Genomic DNA, 27,694 nt, shown 5'->3' with positions numbered 1-27,694 from the left:
AACATTTTTCACACAGCCTAGGCTAGACAGAGCAGAGGGACATGTTGGAGACAGACAGAACGGGAAGATCGTTCGGGAAATAGGGCTAACGTAGGCCCTTTTAGAGATGGACTTTCTCGCCCAAAGAAGCAAGAGAATAACTTGGACTGCATAGTTACATCCTGGGCTAAATTGGTGTCATTGAACCTTTATATGCTCAAGTTATTTGAAGTTTAAAATGTGGGAAATGGGGGTGTTGTCGAGAGCGAGGTCTCCCCTCCTGTTGTCCAGGACAAGATGGCAGCAGTGCAGGCAAACTCTGCATGGTATGGGTATATAGCTAAGTCCACAACATGTTCAGAGAAGCCCTGGATTCTACGCATTGTTACTCTATAAGAAGGTAAGCAGTCAGTTGTATTATCTTTGATGTTATTTGGAAGGATACAAATTTAGCAAGAAGATTTGGCACATTTTTATGATTACAATTATTAGTTGTATCTACCGTTAGCTATATACAAAATTAAGGCAAGCCAGCTAGGAAGCTATAGTAGGTTGTATCTGTGGGGTACGCTGTGAATTTTATTTGTTTGTTATAGTTAGTGCTTTTTCTTTAGTTAACTACAGTAGCTAGCGAGAAGTTTCCCGACAGGAAGCAGAACCAACGGTACTAGTTAACTGTTGGCTAGCTAGTAAGTGTTGAAATGTTTATCAATGTAAAATTAGCCTATAGCTCCAATACTTGTCAGAATATTGACAAGTTCACCATTTGCCAATACCTGTAACGTTTACATGTAATTGAATACCGTAGTAGCTAGCTAGTTAACTCACATCAGCTGTTATTTACACAGGTCTGTCTCTGTGTGAGATTAGGCTAACAATGCATCTTCAAGGTGTTTTTCTTCTACAGCCAGTTGGTTTCAGACAGTCAGCTACCTAGTTTCACCCACAGCAACCCCCTCATAAACGTCACCAGCCTTTGCTGTTTCCAAGCACGGAATTATCTCATGCAGAAGTAGTCAACAGAGTATCGTCACGTCTGCCATTTAAGAACAGAGCAGATCAGGGACCAATTTATCTTCACTGTCAGTGGAAAATCCCAGGTTGTAATAGATGTGTGTGGGATTAGCATACATGGTAAATTGCAGTTATTTCCTCACACAGTTTGTGCCCCCTCCTCCAACCCTCTCCTGTACCCGGCTCTATGCCACCTTCAAAACAACCAACCCACTCCCCCAAAACATCCTGGCAGACGTTCTTTGATCCTGTGTTGACACACATTCTGAAAAATTACCACTTTCATGACCATTCTTGTTTCATGGCCTAACATTCTTCTACCTACTTTACATTGATCCTGCCAGTCTGACATCTTTATCTGTTCTTGCCTCAGTCTGATGTTTAAACTCACCACCACTCCCCTTGTAAAAACACAAACATCTCGGTTAAAGAAGGGTTAAAGGGGCTCTGCTCTGTGACTTCCTTGCCAGCACTTTATTTGTACTAAGACAGAAACTAAGGAAGGCACTAAATGTACTACAAACCCAGGCTTGTGTAAAAGGCATTGGATGGAGGCTGAATGGGATTCTTTTTATCTTATTTTTTAAGGCCAGACAATCTGCTCTTGGCAGGGTTTGAGCCAGCCAACCTTTTCTGGGGAGAGTGATAGCTTGAGAGTTTGGACAGGGTGCCCAAACAGTCTTCTTGTCTCTGAGTGAAGTGTTCTTACAATGTGCTATTTCATGCAACAACAAGAGTGAATGAATACCCAGATTAATCATTTAAGGTGATTAGCGTGTTTAGCAACATTAGCCGTTGCTATAAGTCCTGCTGACACATACTTACTCTACCGCCTACTGCGTGCCCCCCAATAAGTCAATCAGATTTGTTTCTTTATTTTACTAATCTGAAAGCAGTGCAGGAGTGGATGCACAACTTTCGGGAGAGTGAGAGGGGGATGATGCCTTGCTCACCATCTCGTGGTCTCCTGATTTGAAGCAGCATACTTGATTAAGATGTGGTACTCGTGATGTTGCTTTGAGTGTGCTTGTTCAACCCCACCCCTCTATCCCCCCTTGGGCATTATGGAAGAATGCTTTTTTAAAAATGTTTTTACCCTGAGCTCATTCTGCTATGAAGTCAAACAGTGGCTTAAGGAAGTAGACGCATGGTGTGGACACAGGGCAGCCTGTGTCTTCAAATCAATGTTTATTGGTTGCATACGCAGATTTGCAGATGTTTTCGCAGGTGCAATGCTTGTTTCTAGCTCCAACAGTGCAGTTATATATATATTTATTTATTTATTTATTATTATTTTAACAATACACACAATCCAGAAAAATTAAGAAATATCAGAATGGGAAATGTCAGGGACCGGAATATAAATATATAGGCCTATACATGTTATGTATGTATGGGTAGATAGATATAGTGTATTCAGACCCCTTGACTTTTTCCACATTTTATGTTACAGCCTTTTTCTAAAATTGATTAAATTGTTTTTTCCCCTTAATCTACACACAATGCTCCATAATGACAAGTTTTTAGACATTTTTGCAATAAATAAATGACTGGAATATCACATTTACTTAAGTATTCAGACCCTTTACTCAGTACTTTGTTGAAGTGCATTTGGCAGCGAGTTCAGCCTGAAGTCTTCTTGGGTATGATGCTACAAGCTTGGTCAGAGTGACCATTGGTTTCTTGTGACCTCCCTGACTAAAGCCCTTCTCCCTGGGTTGCTGGCTGGGTTGGTTGCCAGCTCTAGGAAGAGTCTTGGTGGTTCCAAACTTGTTCCATTGAATAATGATGGAGGCCACTGTGTTCTTGGGGACCTTCAATGCTGCATACATTTTTTTTGGTACCCTTCCCCAGATCTTCGAGACAGACACAATCCTGTCTCTTTCCAAATCATGTCCAATCAATTGAATTTACCACAGGTGGACTCCAATCAAGTTGTAGAAACATCTCAAGGATGAACAATGGGAACAGGATGCACCTGAGCTCAATTTCAAGTCTCATAACAAAGGGTCTGAATACTTATGTAAATAAGGTATTTCTGTTTTTATTTTTAGTAAATGAGCACAAACAAAACAGTTTTCGTTTTGTCATTATGGGGTATTGTGTGTAGATTGAGGGGGGAAATTAAATGTAATATATTTTAGAATAAGGTTGTAACGTAACAAAATGTGGGAAAAGGGAAGGGGTCTGAATACTTTCTGAAGGGTGTGTGTATGGACAGTATATGAATATAAAAGGTGTGTACAGCAATAGTTATATAGGATGATCCATTACTAGAATACACTATATAGATATAAAGTAAGTAAACATTTATTAAAATGACCAGTATTCAATGGCGATGTACATAGGGCAGCAGCCTCTGAGGTGCAAGCTAGAGTACCAGGTGGTAGTCACTGTTCTAGCCAGCTAAGGTTCAGGGTCGGGTACTGGGCGGAGGCCGGCTAGTGGTGACTGTTTAACAGTCTAATGGCCTGGAGATAGAATGGTGATTCTCGTGAAACTGGTTTTAAAGATGTCTGCAGGCAATTGAGTTACAAAACCATGATGCATCTGCAAAAATCAACTATCATTCTCAGGATTAAGACGCCTAGTTTTTGACAATGTCTTCTTTTAAATACATTTTAGCCTGAATTATGTACATTTTCACGCCAAATTATCATTGCTTAAATGCGTATGGATAAAATTTTCGGTCAATTTTATATTATTTTAGAAAAATCTAAGTTATGTAAATAAAACACATGTTTTGCTGTAAATCATAAAAATTGTATAATAATTAAAGTTGACATTAAACTATAATTATTACTTACAAACACCGTGGACATGTCTCATTCCTGTAAAAATTCCAATCCGTTTTTAAATAAATGTTTATTCAACCATGATGTATCATCTAGAGGAGTATTAGAAGTGAAGTTAATTCTGGAGGAATATAAGTAAATTAATTATGTTTTTTATTCTCGAACACCCCCTTTACCCCACTTGGCCTTCTCATTACCGAAATGGCTAAAAAGCTCAATTTGGTGAAAGGTCAAATTTTTTAATGTTAAATATTTGTATTTTCAGTGTTTGTTTTAACTCAGGCCTTTTAAGGGAGCAATGTTAAAACATATTAGAAAATGATTTGTTTATTTTGAATAAATTGTGGTAAAATGCATAACATCTGATCCAAAAACAATAATTATGAAATAAATAAGTACAGATCCTAATCTGTGATCAAAGAAGACATTTTTTTTTATTAAAAAAATGTGGGTCAAATGTCAGTTTCGTGAGAATGACCCAGAACTTGTTTCTCGGTCCGACCTTTCATGCACCTGTATTGTCTACGGCTTCTATATGGTAGTGGGGTTAATAGGCCATGGCTCGGGTGGCTGAGGTCCTTGATGATCTTCATGGCCTTCCTGTGACACCGATTGCTGTAGATGTCCTGGAGGGCAGGCTGTGTGGCCCCAGTGAAGCGTTGGTGATAATGTGTACAGCCTGACATGATGTTCTCAATGGTTCATCTGTGGAAGTTCGTGACGTTCTTCGGGGCTAAGTCAAATTTCTTTAGTCTCCTGAGGTTGAAGAGGCGCTGTTGCGCCTTCTTCATCACGCTGTCTGTGTGAAGTAGAGGTCGACCAATTATGATTTTTCAACGCCGATACCGATTATTGGAGGACCAAAAAAGCCGATACCGATTAATCGGCCAGTTTTTTTTTTTTTTTTATTTAATGATGTTTTTTATTTTATTTATTTAAAGAAGAAAAAAAAAAAAAAACCCATTTATTTCTAGTAATGACAATTACAACAATACTGAATGAACACTTATTTTAACTTAATATAATACTTCAATAAAATTAATTTAGCCTCAAATAAGTAATGAAACATGTTCAATTTGGTTTAAATAATGCAAAAACAAAGTGTTGGAGAAGAAAGTAAAAGTGCAATATGTGCTATGTAAATAAGCTAACGTTTAAGTTCCTTGCTCAGAACATGAGAGCATATGAAAGCTGGTGGTTCCTTTTAACATGAGTCTTCAATATTCCCAGGTAAGAAGTTTTAGGTTGTAGTTATTATAGGACTATTTCTCTCTCTATGATTTGTATTTCATATACCTTTGACTATTGGATGTTCTTATAGGCACTTTAGTATTGCCAGTGTAACAGTATAGCTTCCGTCCCTCTCCTCGCTCGAACCAGGAACACATCGACAACAGCCACGCTCGAAGCAGCGTTACCCATGCAGAGCAAGGGGAACAACTACTCCAAGTCTCAGCGAGTGACGTTTGAAACGCTATTAGCGTGCACCCCGCTAACTAGCTAGCCATTTCACATCGGGTACACCAGCCTAATCTCGGGAGTTGATAGGCTTGAAGTCATAAACAGCACAATGCTTGAAGCATTGTGAAGAGCTGCTGGCAAACGCACATAAGTGCTGTTTGAATGAATGCTTACGAGCCTGCTGGTGCCTACCATCGCTCAGTCAGACTGCTCTATCAAATCATGGACTTAATTATATCATAATAACACACAAGCTTTTTGAAATACGAGCTTTTGGTCATTAAAATGGTCGAATCCGGAAACTATCATTTTGAAAACAAAACGTTTATTCTTTCAGTGAAATACGGAACCGTTCTGTATTTTATCTAACGGTTGGCATCCCTAAGTCTAAATATTGCTGTTACATTGCACAACCTTCAATGTTATGTCATAATTATGTACAATTCTGGCAAATTAATTACGGCCTTTGTTAGGAATAAATAGACTTCACACAGTTTGCAATGAGCCAGGCGTCCCAAACTGCTGCATATACCCTGACTGCTTGCACGGAACGCAAGAGAAGTGACACAATTTCCCTAGTTATAAGAAATTCATGTTAGCAGATAATATTAACTAAATATGCAGGTTTAAAAATATATACTTGTGTATTGAATTTAAAGGCATTGATGTTTATGGTTAGCTACATTGGTGCAACGACAGTGCTTTTTTTCGCAAATGCGCTTGTTAAATCATCACCCGTTTGTCGAAGTAGGCTGTGATTCAATGAGAAATTAACAGGCACCGCATCGATTATATGCAACGCAATACATGCTAGATAAACTAGTAATATCATCAACCATGTGTAGTTAACTAGTGATTATGTTAAGATTGATTGTTTTTTATAAGATAAGTTTAATGCTAGCTAGCAACTTACCTTGGCTTCTTGCTGCCCTCACGTAACAGGTATTCAGCCTGCCACGCAGGCTCCTCGTGGAGTGCAATGTAAGGCAGGTGGTTAGAGCGTTGGACTAGTAACCGGAAGGTTGCAAAAACGAATCCCCGAGCTGACAAGGTAAAAATCTGTCGTTCTGCCCCTGAACAAGGCAGTTAACCCACCATTCCTAGGCCGTCATTGAAAATAAAAATGTGTTCTTAACTGACTTGCCTAGTTAAATAAAAAATTGGCAAATCGGTGTCCAAAAATACCGATGTCCGATTGTTATGAAAACTTGAAATTGGCCCTAATTAATTGTCCATTCCGATTTTAATCGGTCGACCTCTAGTGTAAAGGGACCATTTCAGGTTGTCAGTGATGTGCACTGAGGAATTTTAAACTTTTGATCCTCTCCGTTGATGTGGATGGGGGCGTGTTCTCTCCACTGTCTCCAGTAGTTCATGATCAGCTGCTTAGTTGTTGAGGTACAGGTTATTTTCCTGGCACCACTCTGCCAGAGTTCTCACATCCTCCCTGTAGGCTCTCATCGTTGTTGGTAATCAGGTCTACCACTGTTGTGTCGTCAGCAAACTTGATGATTGAGTTGGAGATGTGTGACCACGCTGTCATGAGTAAAACAGGAGGCTGAGCGTGTTGAGGATCAGCCTGGCAGAGGTGTTGTTGCCTACCTTCACCACTTGGAGTCGGCCCATCAGGAAGTCCAGGACCCAGTTGCACACGGAGGGGTACAGACCCAGGGCTCTGAGCTTAGTGATGAGCTTGGAGAGTACTATGGTGTTGATGGCTGAGCTGTAGTCGATGAACAGAATCCTTACATAGGTATTTCTCTTCCAGGTGGGAAAGGGCAGTGTGCAGTGCAACAGCGATTGCGTTGTCCGTGAATATTTTGAGGTGAATTGTAGTGGGTCTAAGGTGGCTGGTGAGGTGGAGGTGATATGTGAATTGTAGTGGGTCTAAGGTGGCTGGTGAGGTGGAGGTGATATGTGAATTGTAATGGGTCTAAGGTGGCTGGTGAGGTGGTGGTGATATGTGAATTGTAATGGGTCTAAGGTGGCTGGTGAGGTGGAGTGATATGTGAATTGTATGGTCTAAGGTGGCTGGTAGGTGATATGTGAATTGTAATGGGTCTAAGGTGGCTGGTGAGGTGGTGGTGATATGTGAATTGTAATGGGTCTAAGGTGGCTGGTGAGCTGGAGGTGATATGTGAATTGTAATGGGTCTAAGGTGGCTGGTGAGGTGATATGTGAATTGTAATGGGTCTAAGGTGGCTGGTGAGGTGGAGGTGATATGGTCCTTAATGCGTACAGAAGCTCCACACCCACCAGTGTCTACATAAGCTGCTGTATGTTGAGCATTTGACTGTTCTCTCCCGTTGAGGCAGATTTATACTGGTCCAGTGTGTCACCTCCCTGTATTGACCTGCCCTGCACTCAATTTGTTGGTCTCCCCTGTCTAAGTGAGGCACGCTGTATGCAGTTTGTTGGTCTCCCCTGTCTAAGTGAGGCACGCTGTATGCAGTTTGTTGGTCTCCCCTGTCTAAGTGAGGCACGCTGTGTGCAGTTTGTTGGTCTCCCCTGTCTAAGTGAGGCACGCTGTATGCAGTTTGTTGGTCTCCCCTGTCTAAGTGAGGCACGCTGTATGCAGTTTGTTGGTCTCCCCTGTCTAAGTGAGGCACGCTGTATGCAGTTTGTTGGTCTCCCCTGTCTAAGTGAGGCACGCTGTATGCAGTTTGTTGGTCTCCCCTGTCTAAGTGAGGCACGCTGTATGCAGTTTGTTGGTCTCCCCTGTCTAAGTGAGGCACGCTGTATGCAGTTTGTTGGTCTCCCCTGTCTAAGTGAGGCACGCTGTATGCAGTTTGTTGGTCTCCCCTGTCTAAGTGAGGCACGCTGTATGCAGTTTGTTGGTCTCCCCTGTCTAAGTGAGGCACGCTGTATGCAGTTTGTTGGTCTCCCCTGTCTAAGTGAGGCACGCTGTATGCAGTTTGTTGCACATCAGCTTTTGTTTATCCATTAGCGTTTATCAGCCAGTAGTATGTTTTGGAAGGGACTTGCTGCTGTGTTTGTGCCACGTGACCACTCACTCACTCAAAACACGCCACGTCATTCTGCTGTGACTGTTGAATGTGACTGTCCATGCTGTTAGAGGCTTTATCTATGTTCTGGAGCACGGGACCTCATGATGCTTTATCTGTGCCCTTAAGGCTGTCTGTTTTAGCAGTCCTCCACTCACAAGACAAGCCCATAAAAGACCATATGACCGTAGTCTTTGAAGAGGCATAGGGCACATGCTTGCCCAGACCCTTAGTGGTTCACTCCTAATTACTGAAGAGACACAGAGTTCGAAATTTAAATTCTAATTTAAATTCAAAGAGGATAGATAACCCAACTTTGACTGATGGGCCTAAATAACCCAACTTTGACTGATGGGCCTAAATAACCCAACTTTGACTGATGGGCCTAAATAACCCAACTTTGACTGATGGGCCTAAATAACCCAACTTTGACTGATGGGCCTAAATAAGCTGCAAGTGGTTGTGTAGGTCGTTCTTCAGGTGTTTTGTAGTTGAGGTAGTCACTGCTGGGGTGTTCAGGTGCTCCATTTCAGGGTACACTAAGGATGCTGAGTAGTGTAGGGTTACTGCACCTGTGTCCGTGTGTTGGGCAGCAGCCAGCCACTAAGCATCTGGTGTGGTGTCAGCGGTGAGACGGACAGCCTCTGAGTCTCTGCTGTCTTTCCAGGGAGGACAGCAGATAGACTATCCTACCTGTAGACCATCCATCTGAGCATGTGGTGCTGACAACATTACACGTCGTCTGTTTTCCATTTGGAGCACCAAAATGAAATCCCCCATGGGCTGACTGAGTTTTACGAAGGGCTTTGCCTTTATGATTATGTGCTGAACTTGAGTCCTAGCCAAACATGGTTCCGAGGTGAGAAACTCATTTTTGTGTTATGTTGGATTATAGGAACATAAGCAATGTCGAAAGTCTGATAGACATCATGATAACATTTGCCCTTCAACCTACATGGGGAGGCCAGGGATATATTCTGGGAAGGTATCTGGGTGTCGTTCTCTAGTCACTCAGGGTTGAGATGCTGGACAGTTGTTGATGGACTATCCCTGAGAGAGCGTTTTCAGCTGAAATGTTCCTCCAGTCTTTTATGAGAGCAATTCTTTGAGACTCCTGCACTGTTTCTTTGCTTTGTCAGGCCCAGTATCTTATCTCCTTGATTCTGACAAGATGCTGAAAGCCCGAAGGCCTTTACTAATGAAACACCTCTTTATATCGATTTTATTGCTTACAACATATAGAAAACGTAAATAAAGAAACACTTTATAAGATAGATCCAAATGTAGCCAACTTTCAGAGCAATTTGTTTGGTCTTGGGGTTCATTTCTTTTCTAAGTGAAATTACAGCCTCGTTCCTGTTTTCTCTGTTCTTCTGTTTGCTGCTGAAGGGTTTGGGCTTTTTTTGTATCTTCCACGGCACATACATTGAGGAGCCCGGGGCGGGCTGGGGACCGGGGCTGCCTGGGGACCGGGGCGGGCTGGAGCCGCTTGACCTGTAGAGCTGGAGAGCCAAATTGAGTTTTACTGTGTGGCAGAACTGTGTGCTATACATTCTCTTCCCCAACCACCAGGTCCACTGACATTTTGGTTGTGCTTGCAATATAACTGGTGTGCGGGACACGCTAGAGAGATGTGCTTTGTAAAGGCCTAGATCCCCATTTGGAGAACATCCCCTAGGGTAGGCTTTCTTAAAGTCGGGGTGTCTTTGCACCCTGTTACTGCCTCAAACCCAACTAAGCCTACTTGCGCTCCTTAACATGGCGATGTGTTTTCCACTATTTGTTTAATTAGTTTTTCCACCAGTATGGGCTGTTATAGTTCTCTCGCCCTGCTTCTTTTCACATCTCGGGCAAAACAGTTTCTTCCTCTCCCCACACTGGGGCATTTGGTCTGAGGACAGGTGTGTTCTCTATATTTTTTTCGACCCCTCAATTTAATTCCCGCCCGGTTCAAAGGTCAACCATGAGCAATTACTTTGAGCTGAAGGCTGCTGAAAACCCCCAGCAGCTCTGAGTGATGTAACATGACGACGGGGGCGTATCGGGCTTCAGGAGGTAATAATATCCAGGGCCCTGCAGCTGACACTCTGTAGGCTCTGCTAAATGAAAGCGCCTCCAGTCGTCATCAGTGGCCTTTTGTCCCAGAAGCCTTGGACCACTGTTAGAGAGGGGAAGGGTGTTTAAGAACGGAGTATACACTGTCCACTTATAGCGCCGCTAGTTTATCAGTTTGATGTTTCACACAAAAAGCCCATTTACAGAGAAAATGGTCACTGCTTGATAGCATTATTGTGTCTCAAAGGCCTGGTTCTCGGTGCCCTGTCACCAAACGGCACCATAGGGCCTGATTGTGTAGAGCAGTCGGAGGAATAGGACAGGCCTTATCTGCCTGCTAAGAATAGGGGCTGGAGCGGTGGCTCACAGACCTACCGTTGTTATCAACACAGTCTGTGTGGTACTTTCCATTGAGCAGATTTTCTGGAGGAGGCTGGGCCCTCCACAGTGGTTTGTGACAGCCCCGCATTTCCTGTGGTCGGACTTTACGCATGTTTTCTTCTCTTTTAAATGTCTGCCGGTTTGTTGAAGAAGGATTCTGGAAACTTTGTTGTCTGAGTAAGCGGAAGCCAGGGGATTTGAGCAGTTAGCCCGAGTGCAGCCAAGGATTGCTGTGTTTTTCCACCACATGGTCTCATTCAGACCGGGGAGACTGGAAGCTTGGCTGCTCATGTGAAACGGTCAGTACTTTGTCTAAACTGACGACACAGGCTACTTATTTTAGAGTAAAGACATCATTTAGTACAACTCTGTCAGCTGAGAGGGATTTTGCCATTAGTCTAAATTAGGCCTAGTGATTGACAGTTTGGCCTAGCATTAAACTTTGGGATGTTTTTTGCTTTTATTCCTTTACTTGATGTGTCTTTTAATCTCAACAGATCTACTGTTCTGCCACAGTGGTTGAGAGTTGTTTTGAGGAGCCCAGTTGTGTTTCCTATGTTCTGTGTTTTTTCTTCAAGCAGAGCAGCTATTTGGCCTCTCGCTCCCTCTGTACCTCTCCCGGTCACTGGTGTTGGTCAGACAGACACTAGGATGGCCGCTGAGTTAATATTTGCACAGCGTGGGCCACTAGTCAGGCCAGTAAACTGGACACCACCCTTCCTGGAGCTCTATCTATCTATCTTGCACCAGAGCTACTACCTCAGGCTCCACAGCAGTCCAGTCTCACCCTCTTACCATCTGTTTTCTCCCTTGGTTCAGGCAGTAATGGTCTGCCACTGTCAGCGACAGGGCGCAGGGAGTCAAATGTTCTTTTGAGAAATGGAGAGTTTTTTTTATTCTGGTTTTCTTCCAGAAAGCACCGCCAACCTGTCTGCTCCTGCCCCGGGGGGCCAAATGAGGAGAGCAGCATCATTTCCTGTAAGCTAGCGCTCTCCTGCCTGAGATCGATGTGATGGCCTCTGTAATACTCAGTGGGCCTGTGCAGTCACCTAACCCCTGCAGGTTATGACTAGCCTCCCCTTCTTGGCAGAGCAGAGGTCATGTATAGTATGGCGGTAGTTGAAGGAGGGGTAAAGGTTGGTTAATGTTTTAGATAACCTTATCTGTATCAGGGTTTGACTGTGTCAGTTGCTGAGGTCTAACGTCATTGGCTGGCTATACAGAACATTAGGAGAGGGGAGCGGCCAGTATTGATGTGTTGCTGATTACTGTGCGATTTGGTTGTTTTCCATACTGTAGGAACAGCAGGACATGGTGCACACAATGAAGTGTTCTCTGTGGTGACACAACACAGCTGTGGAGAGCTCCATGTCCTTCTCTTAGGACCAAGCTGCTTTCTGCCAGTCATGACAAGCAATAACCAGCGTTGGGGTGGATTCCATGTGCCTTCATTTCAATTCAGGAATTTAATGGAGCGTTCCTTTGGGACATTTCTGTAATGTAAAGGCCAAACAGGGAATATTTCAATTGGATTTGAAATGGCCTATTCAAAATGGAATTGCCTCTACTTTTGTTTGATGACCTGTCTTAATTCTCTGACTGAAAGCCTTGTTGTGGTGCCAATAGATGTGACAGCGTCATTCAAAACTAAATGCATCCCTTTGAGTTACTTGTTAGATTACGTAATCATTGACTGCACTGTTAGGAACTGGGTTAGTCTCAGCTTGTAGGCCACCGGGGCCAAAAGCCATTTCCTGTTCTCACCCTACCACTCTAGTGTGAGCTTGTTCTGAACACTATGTTGATGGAAAATGGTTACTTGGTCTTATTCTGACCAACCTTACCCTAATCTGTGCCTCATCACATTAGTGCACATGTGTCAAACTCATTCTACAGTGGGCCTAATATTTGGGGGTTTTCCCTCCTCCTTTGTACTTGATTTTGATGGATTAAGGCCACTAATTAGTTAGCAAACTCCCCTCAGCGGTCTGTCTAGGTCTTAATTGAAAGGGAACACTAGGCCCTCCGTGGACTGAGTTTGACACCCTGCATTAGTGACTGGAAGATAGCAGCACACTATTATTAACAATATTTTGTTAAGCTCTTATTTTGAAAATTCCCTCTCCGATTGGCCTGCTAACAAGGCCAACCTCTCCGATTGGCCTGCTAGCAAGGCCAACCTCTCCGATTGGCCTGCTAGCAAGGCCAACCTCTCCGATTGGCCTGCTAGCAAGGCCAACCTCTCCGATTGGCCTGCTAGCAAGGCCAACCTCTGAATAAAGCTAAAGCCTAAAAGGTGTGTGTAGAAAAGCTGAAACAACAAGCAGTCCAGAAGCTACCCAGTGTTGCCTGCCTCGTCAGTCTAGAGTCAGGAATTGGCAGGCTCCCCTTTCTGCGAGCACGTGATTGCAGCCTGTTGAATAGTGCGCACTTCTGAAGTTCCCTTTTGCTTTGCACTGCTGCTGCTGAGCACAACCCAGGCAGACTGTATACTGTAGCTCTCCGCCCGTCCTCCTAATAACTCCCATGGGAGGGAATCATCAGGGTGTGCCTCACTGAACTTCAGAAAGAGGACAACATCTCCTAACATGGAGGAGAATGAGAGTGAAGACAGGTAGGCAATGACTAGGAAAGTTAGTTTTGATTCTTGGCTATTGAGCCGCATGTGCCTGCTATCGTTGAAAAGTTGGGGCCTTGAGAGGAAGGTGTTTGTTCTCTCATTTGGCACCTGTAATTATAGCTCCTTCCACTAAATCTGGAAGGTGTAATTTGGGAACAATTATTTTCTTCTCATTTAGGAGAGGTGCTGTCTACTCGACAGTGTGCCCCTCTCTGAATCACCACCCACAGTCTTATTTGTGAGACAGGGGGTTGTCTTTTGGAAGCTCTAAACAGTCTAGCGACGGGGCTTTGGGACGAGGCATGCTCTGCATCTAAATCCGTCAAGGTGAATGCACCGTTGATTTATAGTCAAAGAGCCAACAGGGAAGAGCCACTTTGATGTCACTGGATGGGCTCCAGATGAAAGGAAGTAGGTCGTGGGCTCTCCGGCAGGGCACACGGACAGCTATTCTGATAAGGTCACTGTGCCAGGGCGCCCTGCCGCCTGCCACAGCTGCCACCTCTCTTTAGACACCCCCCCAAAATCCCACAGAATATGAATAAAAACGTATCACGTTATCCTAGTCCCTCACCAGCCCAAGCCCAAAGACCTCATCCAATTTCCAAATATTTTCAATGGTATTCGCTGGGATGGCGTCGCTTCTTGTTTTTCTTTTTTCTCTCAAAATGAGAGAGGGGGGTGAGGGAGGAGCGTTCCTCTCTGAGCTGTGTAATGTGAGAGGGGCTGGCTGGCATGCAGACCTGATGCTAGGGCTCTGCTCCCCCCCCCACTTCTCTCTGAGACTCTCTCTCTCTCGCTCTCTACCACTTTCTTCGAACACATCGGTTGCCTAGAGACCCGCTGTGGGATGCATGGTAACGGCAGGGAAAGGTCATCCAAACCCTTTTTGAGAAGTTAGTCATCCCCTACGGTGGAGGTGGTAGGGGGGCTCCATTGGATGAGGCCAGAATGGTGAGGGTGTTCTAGAACACTCCACCGGAGCGTATCTTCTTCCCTCTGCTAGGCGCTTGATTGGTCAGCTTGGTGTCTCTGGCTGTGGTGGGAGTGGGGTTTCTTTCTGCAGAGGTGTTTGGTGTGGGGTTGTAACGGGCTGAAGGTCAGCTGTGATGTCATCCCTTGACTGATGCAAGTGTCATTATGAGAGCAGTGTGGAAGCCTCTGGTTGTTCTTGCTGAACTCAGCAAATATAACCAAGCAACAAGACAAAATCTTGCCAATGCACTTATCTCCATTCACTATGTCTTAATGGAGGGGCTGTGTTGCTGACTTTTGTGTTGCTATTATGCAATTGCACATGCAAACATTCAGAGTGAGCAGGCTTTGGAAAAAATGGCCCCCTCCCAGTACTTTTCCATCGTTCTCTTGAGAAATGGCACCATGATATAAAGCCTTCCAGTACGAGCACAAATGCAGCAGTGAAGCGTTCAAGCTTCTGTCTTGTGTTAATGAAAACAAGATTTAATCAGAAGGATAAAAACAGGAGAATATCTGCACGTTATTAGGCTAGCCTGTATAGTGAAGAGTTTGTTACCACGGGGGGGGGTGTGTGTGTGTGCAGCTTGTTCAGAACAACTGGAAAGGTCACCTTTTCACTATGCAAATCAATCAGCCAATCGGCAGCCTCCAGTCATTTGTTGACATGGTCTTTGTATATCACTATGCAGACTGGACTTTCTCATCCAACAGGAAGACATGAAAATACACCTACATTTATTTAGGCCCAGTGTCATTTTATTTCAATTGACATCCCCTCATAGACACTTACCTCGTTGACCTAACTGAAATCACATTATGTCATGTCCGTGGTGAAATTGATTCACATAGGACACTTTGACCTTTCACACTGCTCTTTGCATTAACGCTATAGTGAGTACCTTTTACAGTTGGTGTTTAATGTTTTAGATGTTGTGTGGGTGTGAGCATCAAAACGACCTTCCCTAAGTAGGTTGATCAAGCTTTGATAATATGCTAACATTGTCTTTCTCCTCTTTTGAATGTCTCTGTCCAGGTATGGCCTCACAAGTCTGGATCTACCCACCACACATTTATCAAACCCAGACTAGTGCCTTTTGCAGCGTGAAGAAAGTCAAAGTGGAGCCCAGCAGCTGTGTGTACCATGAGAGAGCCCAACCGTGGACTTCTCTGAACGGCAGAACCCTTGGCATAGCGCACCCGATCAGACTCGCTCCCTCCTTTGCGACCCGAGACTCTGCAGCGGGCGAGAGAACGTGTGGCGGCGGGCAGGAGTTCCCTGTACAGACGGTGGCCGTGCGTGGGGTACGGAGAAAGCAGAACGGAACAGGAGGAACAGGCCCGGCGGAGGCCCAGCAGCCCCAGGACACAGGGCCAGTCCCCTGGCAGGGCAAGGGGCAGAAGCAGACGGACAGAGACAGGGGAGGCAGCAGTAGTGGAGCGACAGGAGGAGGGGGAAGGGGGGAGGAAGGTAGAGGAGGAGGTAGGAAGGAAGAGACAGAAGTTGACTGGGAAGAGGGCGATTGTGGAGGTTTGAACTTGGCTGACAGCGCTCAGCGATGTGGGCTGAAACGTAAGAGCGAGGAGCTTGATAACCGCGGGAGCGCCATGCAGATAGTGGAGGACCTGTCCATGTTGCCAGCCATGATGCAAACGACCAATGGGGGGAATCCAGCTGGGTTGCCCGCGCCCACGGCTGTAGGGGGCGGAGGAGGACCCCCAACCAAACAGGGAGCGGCGGGCGGAGCAGGAGGGGGTGACGGGGACTACCAGCTGGTGCAGCACGAGGTCCTGTGCTCCATGAAGAACACGTACGAGGTGCTGGACTTCCTGGGCCGCGGCACCTTCGGACAGGTGGTAAAGTGCTGGAAGAGGGGTACTGGGGAGGTGGTGGCGGTGAAGATCCTGAAGAACCACCCGTCATACGCACGCCAGGGCCAGATAGAGGTGGGCATTCTAGCCCGACTGAGCGGGGAGAACGCGGATGAGCACAACCTGGTGCGGGCCTTCGAGTGCTTCCAGCACCGCAGCCACACGTGCCTGGTGTTTGAGATGCTGGAGCAGAACCTCTATGACTTCCTCAAGCAGAACAAGTTCAGCCCGCTGCCGCTGAAGGTGATCCGGCCCGTGCTGCAGCAGGTGGCCACGGCCCTGAGGAAGTTGAAGACCATGGGCCTGATCCACGCTGACCTAAAGCCGGAGAACATTATGCTGGTGGACCCTGTCAGGCAGCCCTACAGGGTGAAGGTGATAGACTTTGGTTCAGCCAGCCACGTGTCCAAGGCTGTGTGCTCCACATACCTCCAGTCCCGCTACTACAGGTCAGTGTCCACCGAGCTTGGAGATGGAGGGTTACACATTCAATGCTGGGTTGTTTGTGTACAATACAGAAGGTCTATAATAAGTCGGTGAGTCAGCGCAGGAGAAGCCAGGATGATCAAATTCTGACAGTAAATCCTTAAAGTTTAACAGTAATGACATATCCTCCCAGATATGCTGGAGCTTCTGGTAGGGAGCTGAGATCATCTTGAAATCTAATTCTCTGGTGTCCACACATAGGCTACCATGAGGTAGGGCTGCACAATGAATCTAATGAAATCTAATTCTCTGGTGTCCACACATAGGCTACCATGAGGTAGGGCTGCACAATGAATCTAATGAAATCTAATTCTCTGGTGTCCACACATAGGCTACCATGAGGTAGGGCTGCACAATGAATCTAATGAAATCTAATTCTCTGGTGGCCACACATAGGCTACCATGAGGTAGGGCTGCACAATGAATCTAATGAAATCTAATTCTCTGGTGTCCACACATAGGCTACCATGAGGTAGGGCTGCACAATGAATATAATGAAATCTAATTCTCTGGTGTCCACACATAGGCTACCATGAGGTAGGGCTGCACAATGAATCTAATGAAATCTAATTCTCTGGTGTCCACACATAGGCTACCATGAGGTAGGGCTGCACAATGAATCTAATGAAATCTAATTCTCTGGTGTCCACACATAGGCTACCATGAGGTAGGGCTGCACAATGAATCTAATGAAATCTAATTCTCTGGTGTCCACACATAGGCTACCATGAGGTAGGGCTGCACAATGAATCTAATGAAATCTAATTCTCTGGTGTCCACACATAGGCTACCATGAGGTAGGGCTGCACAATGAATATAATGAAATCTAATTCTCTGGTGTCCACACATAGGCTACCATGAGGTAGGGCTGCACAATGAATATAATGAAATCTAATTCTCTGGTGTCCACACATAGGCTACCATGAGGTAGGGCTGCACAATGAATCGATGTTATATTGAAATCACAATACGGACATGTTCAATATCCGTATCACATGCAATATTTTGAAATGCCACTCAGCCGTGTGTAAGATCCGTTTTTCTAGTTGACTCTTGTTTTTCTCCTGCGGCTGCTTTCCACACACACCAAGGCTGCCCTGTCACTCAAGGAGTTCCTCCCCTTACATCCACTAAGTTTGCACTCTGTTCTGTTAGGTCAAATGCAGTCAACAGATTGTTCCGAACAAGAACGATGCTGTGGTCCACTTTACCTTTTAAAAGAAATAATGTTTTTTCTATGATTCTAACAGTTTACCCAAGTGTTTGTATTTTTATCACAAGCCAAATCACAATCGCAATAATAAAATAAAACATTCACAATATATTTTTTTGCCCATATCGTGCAGACCTACCATGACAAAAACGCCCTTCTGAGGTCAGGCAAGGATATGTCTTCTCTATTGCCTAACATCCTGCTCGTTCAGGAGCCGCATACCACGACCTGTGAAAAAATGTGACCCCACAGCATTACTGGCAGGGGGTAGCCCGCTCACGTCCCCTCAGCCTGGGAAAGGAAACAGTGTTCTGAAAACAGACTGCAACACAATGAGGCGGGAAAAAAATCAATAATTGTCTGTATGAGTTTGTGAACATCTCACACATTGTTATCAGTCCTGGTGAGGCTGGGTTAGGATTGAGCCCTCACCAGTCTGTAGGATTTGTCAAGATGTCATGGTGAGCAAGGAACTGCCTGTAGGCAAATATTTGAAGTGTAAGCCTTAATGCACAGGCCTATGCTTACACCCGTTTGATGAAATATCTGTGAAGAGCAGGAAGGCCCACTGCATCTGTACAGTATGTGTGTTTCCTTGGAAGGAAATGTGAATGTTGTGTAAAGAGCGTTAGGCCATGTTGCATACAGACCATGCTAACCATTTGAGGATGAACAGCTTCTCTCTCAGTCCAACACCTCTCGAGTCTGAACGTAACTCTGTTACGAACCCTGATGCGTAACATGGCAGCCTATCTGGTATGTTTATGCTGAGAATAATGTTTCTTCTGCTCTTGGACAGGCCAACGGAAAACTCACCAGAAGAATTACTCTTGGCAGCACCCTATAGGTGCCGGTAGTTCTAGTTTTGAGAAACGGGGCCCTGAAATGATATGAACTGTTACGTAATGGTCTGGACAGGAATGACCCAGTTTAGTGTCAGTCAGTGGTCTGTGGTTTCTACCTCGTAGATGCTGTTCTGGCTATTTGTGTGATGAGGAGGATGGTTAGTGAAGCCTCAACCCCATTCAGTACTCAGTTCCTGAGAGGTCTCATCGGAGGAAGAACATGCAGGATGACTTGTTTTTGTGACCGGAAAATACATTTGTCCTCCTTAAATAGAAAGCACTGTACTGTCTCTCAGAACATCTCATAGGGGCAGCTAGGCCTATTTAGTGATTCACATACATTATATATAGGGGGGGATGGTTTGACTGTTAAACAGCACAGAGGTCTGTCTTGTAAAATGTCATGATGGAGTTGTAATGTAATAACTGTAATGGTTCTGTCATAGCTGGCTGCACCATATAATGTCATAACCTTGCATTAGCCACCGTGAGCTTCCAGCTGCTCTGGTACCAGATCCTGTTCTGTGTGATGGTGGTGAATGATGTCACCCTGATGAAGGCTTTAATGCCGAAACCAGTCGGTTTAGGAAGCACCTTATTTACTGAACCTGAAAAGGCCTGAGAATCACAGACTCGGTTTGTCCTTCAATTCATACACCATGGTCTGTCTGTGAGGTAGGAGCCTATTCTTTCCCCCTGCTTGTTGTGGTAGCACAGGTCTGCCTTGGTGGAGGACCTGGCAGCTCTCCTGTTTTCCACTGCCTCAGAGGAGCATCATCAGGCAGCCTTACTGCACGAGGATGGATGGTTCTAATTATCCACTTCTAATTAAAGTCTCTGCTCTGGTTCTGGGGGAGGTGGGGGACAGAGAATGGGCCGTGTGCACTGCAGCCATGTCCTCACTAAGTGGGTCTAACACAGGCTAGGCTTCTCTGTTGTCTGGTTTGCTAATGGTTTGCTATTTGACATGTTTATTGAACAGACCAACACCCAAGAAGGAGGCTTTCATTTTTGCAAGCCGTTGTAAAAGTGGCAGCATAAAAGTAACATTTCAATTGAGATTGTGTCTGTACCACAACACAGACGTGAAGTCCTGTGCGTGTTTTAATTTGCACTTTAAAATCCCTTCATCCCGTGTATCTTTCTCAGCCCTGGGTCTTCTGCTGGCTCTCACAGAGACAAGGTCAGCCACTAGGGACTGACTCACTGGCTCAAATTCATGTGCGTCATCTCATTCCAATTCCAGCTTTTTGCTGCATGTCTACTCAAGGCATATTGGAGAGGCTTGAAGACAACACACACACACACACACACACACACACACACACACACACACACACACACACACACACACACACACCCTATAGATATAGCATGTTGTAGACCTATGGTCAGTTCAGAGTAGTTTGTCTGTCTGGTACAGTGTCCAGCATCGTTGTCTGATAATTCAATAGAGCCACAACTGACACACCTGGTATCCAGAGGAACCGGGGCAGCCAGACAGCAGTGTCTGTGTCCCAGAGATCAACAGTCAGCTTTTCCCTTGGTGAAAATGTCAGGAATGTCTGGGGGAATCTTGGAGAGCTCTAGGGTGTATTCATTACACCGATTCTGTTGCAAAACATTTTGTTTACTCCAAACAAAAAAAACGTTTTGCAACGAAAACGAGAGTTTCTATTGGACAAATTCCGGTATGTCCCTCCCCGTTTCATTCTGTTTGCTCTGTTTGCTTCCGTTTGTTTCTTAAACAGTAAACGTTTTCCATTGCAGGACATAATGAATACACCCCTGCTGTGTATCCTGATCTAAACACACAGAGCTTCCAGGTTTTTAGGATCATACGTGTGCTTCCAGAGTTTGATACATTTTCCTAACGCTCCATGGAGTTGGAGTATACTGTACCTGTTGTCTGTATTGCAGACTTGGCACCTGGTAGATGATATGTTGTCGTTACTAATCCCCACATGCCCCTGCTGCTCCCTCTCTGATTAAATCTGATGACACAGTCTGTCTGAGCCCACACCAGCCTCTTACTGCCCTAGACTAGACTCCAGTAGTCTGTGTGGCATTACTTTGCATTCGGCTGTTATTAAGATGATGGAATTTGATTGGTTCCCCGGTAAGCTCCTCCCCTGCCCTCAGAGCCCATCATCCTACTCCAGGAAGTTGTTTTTGAGACACTTCCTGTTGATATCTGATTGGTGTTGACTCCCGTCAGTCATTTCATTTTGAACATCAACAGCCCAGCCACTTTTGACTTCTGAAAACGATGTGCAAGTGATGTGCAAGTGATGATGTCCTAGGTCAATCTCTTGAATGGGCTTGACGATTATATCATCAAATTCATCAGATCATCTAAGTCATTTAAGATACAGTGTATATAAAATGATATTAGTGTTTGTGGAATTTACTTCTGCCAGATGCCTTTTATGAAGTTATGTTAAAGACCATTGGGCTTCGTTTTTCATCCATTTGAAAACCATTTAAAAAAAAAAAAGACTACAAAAATTAATACAATACTACTTCCTGGAAAGCGGTGCGTATAGCCATTGAACAAACTGTATAAACCAGACTCTGGGGTGGTGCGTGCAGAGTCAGTAATGAGACTCCAGTAAGTGTAGCTTCCATTCCCTCTCAAGTCTCCTGGGCCTATGATGTGCTGACTGACTTTTCATGTTATTTAACAACTCTCTCCTATCTTCAATTTGTGCACAGGGGTGTCACAGGGGTGGTGTTGGCAGAAGTTCTGTGCTATGATTCTCATTTTTATAGGCCCTGTACATATGACTAAAAGTGATGACGTCATTGATCTCTTACTGAGGAACGTTTGTCTCCTCACAATTCACTGGGCTCGATCATCAGAGATACTGACCGTTGGGCTAGCTGAATGCATAATTCATGTGAGGTGCCAGGCCTGCAGACCACGTATGCGAGGACGTATTGGGTGGTAAATTGTGCTAAAAGCCTTGAAGTCATCTTTGAGAATACTCCCCTGCCCTCGTTTGATTAATGCTAGTCAGTGGCTGAGTGAGATGGAAGGAGTCAGGGATTAGTTTGTACTCCTAATGTTATGCCTTAGCGTCCGGGGGAGTTTACACTCTAAAACCAGCCTTTTAAATAGTAGTGTTATTACTTGGGAATTGGAGGTTTCTCTAAAGAACTGATGGGAGATTTAGTTTGATGTATGAACAGAGGATGCAGTTTGATGGAATTTTGATGGTATCTCATTCAATTACGCGTTGCAAGTTCAGACCGAAAGTGAGGTGAATCGATCGGGAAAGAGTTTGAACAGGCCTCCTTAAAATGTTCAGCTAAGTTGTATCCATAGGGAATAGATGGATGCTGTTCGTCAGCTAAATGCAGTTACATGGAATTGCACTGGTGGAAGTGGACACCATGGGCTAGTCTGTCAATGCCAGTATCACGTAGCCTAATCGTCTGCTGATGTGGTATCATCTCAGAGACGGTGAGACCTTCTGGTTTGCTTCTCTCAGATGTTTAAAAAACAAACTGCCACATTTCAAATGAGCCTATTTGCTTGTTGTAGCCTATTCTGTGAGGTTATTCTCTTTTGTAGTTTTTGAGTCAAAGTCGCAACAACAAAAAGATCATCCCTTCCTAAGAGATGACAGTATTAGGCTGTTAGCGATGTCATTTAGATGTGGCCTGGTCTCTTAGTAATGTGTTTGGGTTGGTGGAAAAGAGAAGATACTGTAGAATGACTGTCACATGGCAGCTATATGTCTTAGTACAGGGGATTTACATTTCATTTGAATAAGTCATGCTGCCTGAACATATTAAAATGGGAGACTTGGGTCTGGGTTATCCATTTCCCTCTGTATGCAACGTCTGTAGATTCCTGCTCACTGAGGTGAGATGAGTTGCATTGACCCGAGTTGAGACTGGCGTTCTTCAGAACACTAGAAAACCGCATGCTTGTCATAGATGACTTGATTATTCAAATGGCATCTCTGTGCAGCCTAGGCCTTTTTACTGCTGCTTCTCTGTAGGCGTGGTATCTCTGTGCAGCCTAGGCCTTTTTACTGCTGCTTCTCTGTAGGCGTGGTATCTCTGTGCAGCCTAGGCCTTTTTACTGCTGCTTCTCTGTAGGCGTGGTATCTCTGTGCAGCCTAGGCCTTTTTACTGCTGCTTCTCTGTAGGTGTGGTATCTCTGTGCAGCCTAGGCCTTTTTACTGCTGCTTCTCTGTAGGTGTGGTATCGTACTTTGGCTGCAGTCCCACAGCTCTTTGTTTGACAAAAGTTTAAGGACGGTGTTATGAGAGAAATGAAGTGTCTATTTCATCATACAGTACCGCTGAACTTTAGAATTTCACAAATCATAAAGAGCAGTACACGAAGAAAGAATCATTAGTTTAATTCGTTGTCATACATGAATGTGAGGTTTTCTGCGTAAAGTAGTGGTATGCTTTAGTAGCCATGCGTACGGAGTTCAGAGCAGTTCCAGTATGAACGGGGAAGCTGCAGCAACGTGTATGTAATAAGGAGGGATGATCTCTCATGGTCTGTCATTTGTCATCTCTCTAGTTGTCCACCAGTAGCAGGCTAAACATTAGGAGTTTAGTTACATACTAGGTCTAAGCTTGTTGACAGGTGTGCATTTCTGTAGACAGTGGAGACATCTCTTGAATGAATCATTTAAACCAGAATGCTCAAGCTATATCCAGATGTGTGTAGTCAAGAGATGAGTTTGCAGTACATTACCACTTTCATGACCATTTCTGCTTTCTCTAGTCTGATAGTGCAGTCTGCTTGACTCTCTTGGTGTGCATGTCAGCTGCAGAGGAGTAGGCCACAACATCCTCTGTGTTTAGCTCATCTCTCTGCTCTCTCTGACTAACACACACAGGCCTCCTTTCACTCACTTCTGGTAAATGCACCATATTTTAGGAAGTGACTCCAAATAGAATCGACTCACTGTAGCCCTACACTGTACTTTAGGGACTTTTGGCAGGAAGTTAAATACAGTGTGCAGCTGCTCTCTCCTCCATTTGCCAGTTCTACCCATCGAAAGCACAGGTCGCCAAGTCATTCTCACCGGCCATTTTATCTTCAGATACAATTTTAGAGCAGTATATTGCCTACTTTCAAAGGAGGACCACACAGAATGATGATAAGCCTATTCCTCCATGGTACTTTGTGTCAGAAGAGCTGGCTTCATGAAGATTTCTATTCAACCTAATGGGGGATGTCATTTCACAAGGCAAGAGGGGCAGTGTTATCATGTATGCCATGAACAAGGCACAATATTCATTCAGTTGAACAAATGGAGAAAGTTCCCCTCAACATGCAGTTTGCCATTTTACAATTCCCCCAAAATCAATAGAGTTTCAGTGGCCTTTCCCTCATACACTACATCCAGGTTGTGTGTGAAATAGAAAAGGAAACTGTTAGTCTGTATCCAGATGTTCCCGTTCTGACCCGTTCTGTACCTTACCGGGTAATACGGCATCACCGCAACTACACACAAGGGCTGATATGAAACAACAACTTGTTAATATATACATTCTTTGTTGATGCACAAAACAATTTAGACAACAGGGATCGAATTTCTCTGCTGTAACCAAGAAGCTTGGTCTTGACTTGTAGCCAGTTAACGCAGAGCTGGAGGCCTGAGATGGATATCATTTATTTGACACATCTTAGATATCTTTATAAGTAGTGGTGTAGCATGCATTACGCGAGGCAGGATGCCCCCCATTTTGTTTCCCTAAATACCCCGCTATATGGTATATCACCTAAGCCTACTCTCTATGTTGAACAGTCCCTTAGCTCTCTCTATGTTGAACAGTCCCTTAGCTCTCTCTATGTTGTACAGTCCCTTAGCTCTCTCTATGTTGAACAGCCCCTTAGCTCTCTCTATGCTGTACAGTCCCTTAGCTCTCTCTATGTTGTACAGTCCCTTAGCTCTCTCTATGTTGAACAGCCCCTTAGCTCTCTCTATGTTGAACAGTCCCTTAGCTCTCTCTATGTTGTACAGTCCCTTAGCTCTCTCTATGCTGTACAGTCCCTTAGCTCTCTCTATGCTGTACAGTCCCTTAGCTCTCTCTATGCTGTACAGTCCCTTAGCTCTCTCTATGCTGTACAGTCCCTTAGCTCTCTCTATGTTGTACAGTCCCTTATCTCTCTCTATGCTGTACAGTCCCTTAGCTCTCTCTATGTTGTACAGTCCCTTAGCTCTCTCTATGCTGTACAGTCCCTTAGCTCTCTCTATGCTGTACAGTCCCTTAGCTCTCTCTATGCTGTACAGTCCCTTAGCTCTCTCTATGCTGTACAGTCCCTTAGCTCTCTCTATGCTGTACAGTCCCTTAGCTCTCTCTATGTTGTACAGTCCCTTAGCTCTCTCTATGTTGAACAGTCCCTTAGCTCTCTCTATGTTGAACAGTCCCTTAGCTCTCTCTATGTTGAACAGTCCCTTAGCTCTCTCTATGCTGTACAGTCCCTTAGCTCTCTCTATGCTGTACAGTCCCTTAGCTCTCTCTATGCTGTACGGTCCCTTAGCTCTCTCTATGCTGTACAGTCCCTTAGCTCTCTCTATGTTGAACGGTCCCTTAGCTCTCTCTATGTTGAACAGTCCCTTAGCTCTCTCTATGTTGAACAGCCCCTTGGCTCTCTCTATGTTGAACAGTCCCTTAGCTCTCTCTATGCTGTACAGTCCCTTAGCTCTCTCTATGCTGTACAGTCCCTTAGCTCTCTCTATGTTGAACAGTCCCTTAGCTCTCTCTATGTTGAACAGGCCCTTGGCTCTCTACCAGTATGTGGATCTAGGGAATGTTTTGGCCTTTCCCATGGGCTAGGCCTATTGACCTGCCTAATATGATTCAATACTTTGGGTTGCTTCCAATCTGCCACCATGACCACTAGCCCCCAGGGAATGGTTGTGGAAGTGGTGTCCTGAAAAGGCAAGGACTGCTACAGATTATTCTGCCTGGTAAACCCCTGGGCCTGGCCATGAGAGAATTGCACAGGTCTACACTAACATCACATTACATGATAATGATCCTGCTGTCGCTGCTCCTCTGGTTAGAGGATCTCCCAGACATACGGAGGGAGAGGGCAGAGAGCGGTAGGAGGTGGAAGGCTAGGGTGGATGGAGAGGCTGCTTAAAATAGCTGACGGGAAGGCGACCAGCGCCGTTGGACTTCTATAGATGGTGAAGCGCCCTGGCAGCCGGAGCAGAATATGGGCCGGGTGAAATGCAAGAGAGAGCGTGCTCACTGGTTCAAGGTCAACCAGCTCCAACGGCAGCTGTTTTGCAATGTGTTTGCAGTCTGGATGGGTGTGTGTGTGTGCCTGTGTCCACATAGTGGGTGGAAATATTCACGTGGAGTCTATTTGAATGTGAGTCTGTGGTTTCTTCACCCCTCAGACTTCCACGTTTGGGGCCTTTGTCTGGGCCCTCAGACGTGATTCACTCAACTTGTTATTTTGTTTTCCCCTTTTAAAACCCTGTAGCCATTTTGGTCTGGCACTTTTAATTAGTTTAACATTTCTCCTCTCTGGGCTTGGTGATTGGTGAACCACCAGCTCTCCTCAGCCCTTCTCTCCAGACTGAGGCCTGTTTGTTTCTCTGACTGAACCTCCTAATTAGAGTCTTCAGATTGAAGCCCAAATGCCACGAGCCACGAGAAGGTTCCCTTAATTACGCCCCAGCACCCTCAACCTCTCCGTCTCTCCGTCTCTCTGTGTGTGTCAGACGTCTTTACAAGACTCTGCGTTGAATAAATGCTCAACACATAAACCCCCAACTCTAATTGCTTTCATTCTGCAGTTGATTCGCTCTCCTGGTGCGTTGCCCTTTCATTTTTTTCCACTCGGCAACTTTTATTCCCTCAATTTCATACTCTCCCGTTTTCATTGCCAGTAGCAATTTGAAATGGAAATGTATTTAACTAGGATTTGCACTTTCAAAGGAAGGTCTGTGAACTTAAACCTCCCATAGCTAAGGACGATCCCCTGCGTTTGTCTTGGTGTGTCTGCATCGGTTCAACATGGACGCCATGCTGAGTGCTGCATCATAGACCAGTAGCTTATCAGAAGCCAGCTACCACCACTAATTACCCACTGGTGTCTAACGTTACTGTGTTGTATCACTCTACTGGAGACTGCTGCTGTTGTGTGTTTAGGCAGGGCAAAGTGTGTGTGCTGGTGCTCTCTGTTGTGTGGGTGAGTAAAAAGCCTAGTGTTTGTTTGTGTATACAGTATGTGTTTCTCTGAGTGTGTGTTGTTTTAGTGCGTTTTCCTGTGTTGCTGGGCGTCGGTCGGTAGCACCAGTCCTATCAGGCGTATCTCCTTCCTCAGGTAACACCAGGCCTCTGTGTTTCAGTTTGCAGAGCAAGCTCATCAATCATTCATCAAAGACAGCTCCTAGCCAGAGAGCTGGTGTTAGCAACAGCGTAAACACAGCCAATCACATTATGTCCTACAACGGAGAACAAGGCTAATTTATCCTGTAACCTAATTTGTCTCACTAAAAACGTGGCACCGACTTCACTGAATCGGAGGTGAGACTGTCCCAGCCAAGGATGCCCCCTCTATCGCTGGGTATTCGTTTGACGTTTGTCTGTCTCTGTCTCTCTGTCTGTCTCTCTCTGTGTCTGTCTCTCTGTCTCTCTCTCTCTCTCTCTCTCTCTCTCTCTCTCTCTCCTGCTTTGTGAAATGCTACGGGGTTGATTATGGTCTTAGATACTTTGTCTGCTGCTCTTTATTGAATGCCTGGCCATCTAGCGTAATGACACCATCTCTTCTCTCTCTCCTGCTGCTGGAGTCTCACTGTGGTTCTCTCAGAAATGATTGCTTACAGGGTGAAAGACCAAGGAGCTGCAGCAAGGCCTCACCATGAAAACACCAAGCTGCCTTGGAGATGACTGGAGGCCATGTTGTTTTGAAGGCCACGTCGTTGTCTGTTGGGCTCAGTCAAGGATGGCCAACTTGTTGCTAAGGCCTGGTTGTTCAGTCCACGCATTGTGTTGTCA

At 45.0% G+C, this 27,694-nt stretch overlaps 1 protein-coding gene across 6 annotated transcripts in view; it reads left to right on the top strand.

Moving 5' to 3' along the window:
* LOC106562738 (homeodomain-interacting protein kinase 3-like) overlaps positions 1–27,694 on the top strand; it is a 79,131-nt gene continuing 51,437 nt past the window's right edge. For 3 of the 6 annotated variants that reach the window (XM_045689502.1, XM_045689500.1, XM_045689498.1), the window contains exons 1-2: positions 13,017–13,304; positions 15,322–16,606. In XM_045689502.1, the coding sequence (XP_045545458.1) occupies positions 13,289–13,304; positions 15,322–16,606 (1,301 nt within the window). In that variant the 5' untranslated portion in view covers positions 13,017–13,288. Of the gene's footprint in view, positions 380–13,015; positions 13,305–15,321; positions 16,607–27,694 lie in introns of those variants that run through there. The other 3 variants (XM_045689499.1, XM_045689501.1, XM_045689497.1) reach the window with 3 other exon arrangements.

The sequence above is a fragment of the Salmo salar genome, chromosome ssa11 (genome assembly GCF_905237065.1).
Source record: "Salmo salar chromosome ssa11, Ssal_v3.1, whole genome shotgun sequence".
NCBI lineage: Eukaryota > Metazoa > Chordata > Actinopteri > Salmoniformes > Salmonidae > Salmo > Salmo salar.
This window is presented reverse-complemented; position numbering and strand designations above follow the sequence as displayed.